At 52.3% G+C, this 6000-nt stretch overlaps 1 protein-coding gene across 1 annotated transcript in view; it reads right to left on the minus strand.

The window, feature by feature from the left end:
• Positions 1–3653, minus strand: part of ZNF804A (zinc finger protein 804A) — a 152780-nt gene extending 149127 nt beyond the window's left edge. The window contains exon 1 of the mRNA XM_040604866.1: positions 3435–3653. Coding sequence (XP_040460800.1) covers positions 3435–3545 — 111 coding nt within the window. The 5' untranslated portion in view covers positions 3546–3653. The remainder of the gene's footprint in view (positions 1–3434) is intronic.
• Between the last annotated feature and the right edge of the window lie 2347 nt (positions 3654–6000).

The raw sequence follows: 6000 nt of genomic DNA on the forward strand, positions 1-6000 counted from the left end.
GGTACCCGCAGCTGTACACAGACAAGCGTTCCTTCATCCTCCCCCACCATCTCACTAAAGCTTCATTCACAAGCATTTTTTTTCATATCTTACTTAATTTATAAAGGGGGGGGGGGGTTATAGTAGCCTCTTATCTCAGTTTGCTTAAATCCACCCTTTGCTTTGTTCCCTCTTATGCCTTTCACTTCTTTCCAAGCTCAGGTTTTCCCTCTAAATCTTCCCTTGAGGAACAAAAGCATGGCCATCCCCTCCTTCTCCTACACTTCACCTCATCCTTTTCTCTCCACCCACACAATCCCATCTCAAAGCCTCGCACTCAGTAGACACTACAGGTAGATATGACTTAGAAAAAGGCCGTGGCTGGGAACTAGGCAATAGAAACACTGTTATTCCATCTTTTTACCATAAACTAACTCTCTGATGCTCTCCACTGAGAAAGACTTTTTTGGAAGGACAAAGCTTAGCGCTTTATGTTCCCTACTAGGTGAGCAAGAATTTGTAGTTCTTTCTTCCAGTTACCTTCTGTGGGCTTTGAACCAAAACTTCGTAAAGCTTTAGATGATTAATTCTGTGTGAACCAGGACATAGGTAGAGGATGAACATCTAAGGATCACCTGCAGGGACAAAGAGTTGGGAAAAGTGTTTCTCAGTGACCTCTCTTGGAGAGCAGGGCAAAAAAGGTGAGTTGCCGGTGAACAGCAGGACACTTCAGTGTGGGACAGCAGCCAGAAGCTCTAAGGACCTTCCTCCCCTGAAACCTAACTAGCTACCAGGTTTGAAGATACACTACACGAAATCATCTTGAAACCACAACTTCATCATTTGACTAGGACCAGTACTTTCTTAATTGCTGTGAAATTCTACTGTAGCATGTATAGTCATCTTTCTTTCCAGATAGAGCATAGTGGCAGAACTGTTTAAGAGAAGCATAGCTTAACAAATATTGCAAGTTTTGCACAGAAGCAGTTCTATGCTGTACAAGCAGAGGCTGTTGTCAGGTTCTCCTCAGTTTATGAGGAAACAGTGATGTTAGAAAGCTTGGAGCACAGATGAAAACTGGCGGAATGCTTTAGAGCAAAATAGGAAGGTAGGTCTCAGTCAGAGTGGCTCCAAAATATTTCTGGGGTTTAGATTGACAAATTGCTTTTTCTCCTGGTCTTACTCTAGGATAGAAGCCACCAAGAGCATATTAAAAGGCTGCATTCTTATCGGAACTTCTACAGGCATATTCTACTTTGTATTAATAAAGATTTTAATCTTTTTCCGTTTGAAAGCCTATTTACAGGGAAAGTGACCGATCCTCTGTTGGTTTCAGCCTTGGAGCTGGCTGAAATGTACTTCAGCACCACAGAACTGTTAGTCTGAAGTATCCAATCGCCCTGTATCACAACCCAATGGTATCTCTCCCTCCTTTAAATTAAAAATCAAACATAAATAAAAGTTTGACGTCTGCGTATGTAGCATTTATTTCATAGCAAAGGACTTCATTTTACTGTCCACAGAGCCAGCATCGAGAACTCTCCCTTTTTAACCCAGCAAAAACTTTTGCCAGTTACTCTCCCCACCGCCCACAACAAAAGCTTCTGAAAGGTAAGGTGTCCCATGGGAAACCCAAACCCCATCCTATCTCTTCTCCCTTCACATCTACCCTGTCTCGCTGAAGAACAGGGTTGAGTTAAATTTCTTTCCAGAGCAAGCATGTTTCAAAGCCTACGCAATATTTTTATTTGATTTTTAAGTTAATACCAGTCTTCTCCAATGTAATTTGGTCACTAATGTTTTTACTCATTACTCATGATCTCATAAATAGACCAATCAGGAATGTTGAGAATACAGGGCTGCTTTTTTTGCCAGGGTGGGGGATCAAAAAGCCAGAATAAAATGTTATTGAAGCAGAATCATTTACAAATCACAAGATAAATACACAGTCCAAAAGTTACATCAGAGTATTCTCGGTCCTGTCCAAATGCATCTTTACTAAAATTTTTCAGTAGAGAGAAGGTGATGCATCATGCAATTATTTTAAGTGTACCAAATATTTCTACAGTGGGTCTTGAGTTTGCAACTGTTACAGTGAAATATTACATGCATATTGCCATCTCATGGATACTACAAATACTTGTTTAAAATTCCAAGAACGTAATCCCTAACAGAAAAATATGCAGAATCCACAGCACGTAAAATTGTGGTAAGATTTACAACGTGAAAGCAGGAACTTTACATTTGCAACAGTCCAAAAATCTGCCTCAGATTCTCTCGTAGTAGTTACTATTTTTATGACTTGGCTCAGACTTGCTTTAATCTCTTTATTTAGGGAGAAACTGCAAGCTTGCCAACTCCAGCAAATGTTAAGTACTTTAGTAAATTCCCTATCAATATAGGTCATGCATTCGAGTGAAGAAGAATGTGGCAAGTTCTGCTCCATCTCCTCCAAAGGGGATTTCGGAGTAAGACGGCGATGGGAGAGAGTGATAAACAACGTGGCTAAGCCCCTCTTTCAGCTCCATCCTACTCTCGAGACGTCTGTCCGCACTTTGCTGTGCGGCGATTGAGATGTTACGTGATGCAGCTCACCCAGCCCGCCGTTATCCCACATCCCTTTCATCTGAACGGGCGGGAGAGCACACGTATTGCCAACACTGGCGCGTCGTAACTCTGCCATTGAAGTTCAGTAATAGTAGCGAAGCCAGCCCAGGCAAGTCAGCAAAAACACGTAGGAAACCCAACAAATGTAAAGATATCAAAGCAGGGCACGTGTACACAGAAACAGTTTTAAGAGCCTTAAGATGCAGACTTGCCGGAGCACCGAGCAGTTACCTGAAGCCATCAATTCCTTCCAAACGCGGAGTTTTGCTTTGAAAAAACTCGGCAGCCCAACCATCACACCCGGGTGCCGCTCCCCAAGCTGCTCTCGCACAGCCGCATCTCTGAGCCCAAACAGCTCAGACCCCAAGTAACCAAGTTTGGGGTCCCCTCCTCACTTCACCCAGCCGCACTTCCAGCCCCCCCCACTCCCCGTCCGCAACGGGAGGCGCCCGGTGCGCGGGGGGTGTCCGCCAGCCGCCCCCCTCCCCGGGCCGAGCAGCCCCAGCCCCGCGGCTCCCCGCCGAAAAGGGGCTTCGGGCTTGCCGTTCACCGGCTCTCCACAACCAGCCATGCAAGGGACATGCAAGCGCCCACCCTGCCGCTGCACAGACCGCCCCAGGGACGCGGGGAGAGCCTCCCCAGCACGGAGGGGAGCCGGGCGGGCGGGAGCCGAGGGCACCGCATCCCCGCGGCGGTGCGGGGCGGTGCGGGCACCACCGACCGCGCCGGGAGGGCCGGCACCCCGGCTGCCTGCGGCGCCGGCAGCTCACCCACGGCGGCTGCCCGCCAGCCGGAGCCGCTGCTGCGAGGAGGGGAGGAAGGAGGGAGGCAAGGGAAGAAGCCATTACCAGAGTTTTGTTCCCGTTCTTGCTGAGGGGGCCACGGAAAACTCCCTTGATGTTGCGAAAGTGCCCGTTGCTGAGGTGCGCGGAGCTGATGACAATGTAGTAGCACTCCATGGAGCCGGGGATGGGGCCGGGGCCGCCTCCCCGCCACCGGCGGGGCGCTCAGGCCGGCCTGGGCTCGGCGGGGAGGGCCGGGGCCGGCGGGGCCCCGCGGCATGTGCGGCGCCGGCGGAGGGGCGGGGGGCGCAGCCCCTCAGGCGCGGCGCGGCGCTGGCTGCCGGGGGAGGAGCGGCGGCGCGGCCGCGGCGGAGCCGTCTGAGCTGCCGCCTCTGGCAGGCATAGTGTTATTATAGCGAGCAGCCTTGCCGGTCGGCTGCACTGAGCCAATGGCAGGGAGCCACTGGGCTGATACCGAGAGCTGTCAGAGGAGGACATCTGTCACACGCCGCCTTCACCGCCACCCACAGCCCCCACGCCCCGCTGCCCCCGCCGCGGACGGGCCGACACCCCACCCCGCCCCCCCACGCCGGGGAGGCGGCAGGTAAAGGGGCAGGGGCGGCACCCCCATGGCGGCCAGCGCCGGAGACCCGCATGCAGGCTGTGCCCCCCGGAGGGGCTCCCTTGTTCTGCCGGGGGGGGGGGGGGGGGGGGGGGGGGGGGCACGGGTGCGGCTCCTCCGGGATTCGGGGGGGCAGGAGGGAGTGATGCCCGGGCGTGCACCGCCCCCAGCCCAAAGCTCCTGCCCTCCTCCGACCAGCCTCCGCGCGCCGCCACCGCACCCTTTTCTTTTTTATCTTATATATATATATATAGTTATAATATTTTAATACGTGACCCGGCAGGCACCTTAACCTCGGCAGGGCGGAGCAGGCCCCCCGCGGCCCCCGCTCCCCGGGCCGGGGCGGTCAGGAGCACCCGCCGCCGCCCCGCCCGCCACCTTCGGCTCTGCTGGCCCGTGACGGCGTAAGTGGGTGACACCGGTCACCTCGCACCGCCGCGCAGCGCCAGCTCCATCCCGCCCCTTGCCGGTGCAGCAGCTCTCCGTGCCGCCGTAGCCCATTCTCGTGGCATCCCGCCGGGCCATCTTAAAAATCGGGAGCGTGCTGGCAAAACTTCTGGGTCGCGGCGTGTTTGCGGTGAGGATGGGAGGAGCTGCGGGGAACCGCTGCGCCGGCATCCCTGCCGGGGCGGCCCCGCATCTCTCCCGCGGTTGCCCTGCATCTCTGCCGGGGCGGCCCCGCATCCCCGCCGGAGTGGCTCCGCATCCCTCACCACCCCCGCGGCGGCCCCGCCGCTGCCCCCCGCCCGCGGTGACTCACGGCGCTCACGGCGCGGCGGCCCGGCCCGGGGGTCGGCTGTGCCCGCCCTTCCTCGCAGGGCCTGGGCGGCTGCAGGGGAAACGGGAATCACCGTGGTTTGTTGCAGGCTCTGGCGCTGCCTCTGCGAGCCTCAGCCTCAGCCTTAACGTACGTATAGTGTACCCGCTCCGTTTTGTAAAGCCCCTAGCAGACTATAGATTAAAAGCCACCAGATAATCAGCACGTGGCAACTACAATATACACCGTACGCCTTCACGTTGTGTCTTTCTCTTTGCAGCACACAAATCAGAACTCGCTGCCAGAACCAGAATTTCTCAGTGTAAAGACATGTTTAATAAAGATGCTCCCCCCTCCAAGAGATCTATGATTTGCAGCTTTATCACTTAAGGCTTAAAACTGGCTCATCTTCCATCCAGCTCTACCTTTGTTCTGCATTGCAAAAGTCGAGATTTTAAAGGGTGAAATTCCAGTGCCAAGAGAGAGAACACCTTAGAAAATAAGCCCAGAACCATGATACATCTGAAAATGTCTCTTAGTCAGCATTTACTGCTGGCAACATAACACCACCGTCCAATCATCTTGTCCTCCAAAATAATGGAACTGCTTACAGAAAACTGGGCGGGAGGCGGGGAGGAACACATTCCTGGCAGAAATTTGTGTCTTTGTTGTTTGTATCCCTGATGAAGGAAGCCCCAATTTACAAGAGGTGCCTTCCGCTGATAAGCATTTTCTATCGTTACAACCCTTCATACACAGTGAACAGTAAATTTTGACAGCTGTCCCTCATCCTTCAGCATTTTCAGTGCTTTGGGAGGAATCACAGAAATGGCAAAAGTGGGAAGTTTTGACAGCTGAAGCACAGGTAAGAGATCAGAATTTGCTGCCGCTTGTTGCAGCCAAAATAGAGAGTGAAAATGTACATCCACACAATAACACTATATTTGTGCTGATGAAGACGTACATGTACACCCAGAAATTACCAGCAAGTTTATTACAGTGTAAAAATGAAGCCGGTATTATAAATATTTGATAGGTTTAACAACATAGCACATTTAAGACCCAGTTCCCATTTAAGACAGGACCATGGGTGTGGCTCTCTTTCAAAAATGTCAGAACTTCAGGTAGGACAGAGTAATGAAAAGACATAAAATTATGAAACTCCTTTGTGGGAATAATGTATTCCAACTTGGACAACAATTTTTTTCCACCGTCTAAACATAACATTAGCGATGTGTCAGGACCCTTCTGCC

Source organism: Falco naumanni, chromosome 8, assembly GCF_017639655.2.
Source record: "Falco naumanni isolate bFalNau1 chromosome 8, bFalNau1.pat, whole genome shotgun sequence".
NCBI classification, from domain to species: domain Eukaryota; kingdom Metazoa; phylum Chordata; class Aves; order Falconiformes; family Falconidae; genus Falco; species Falco naumanni.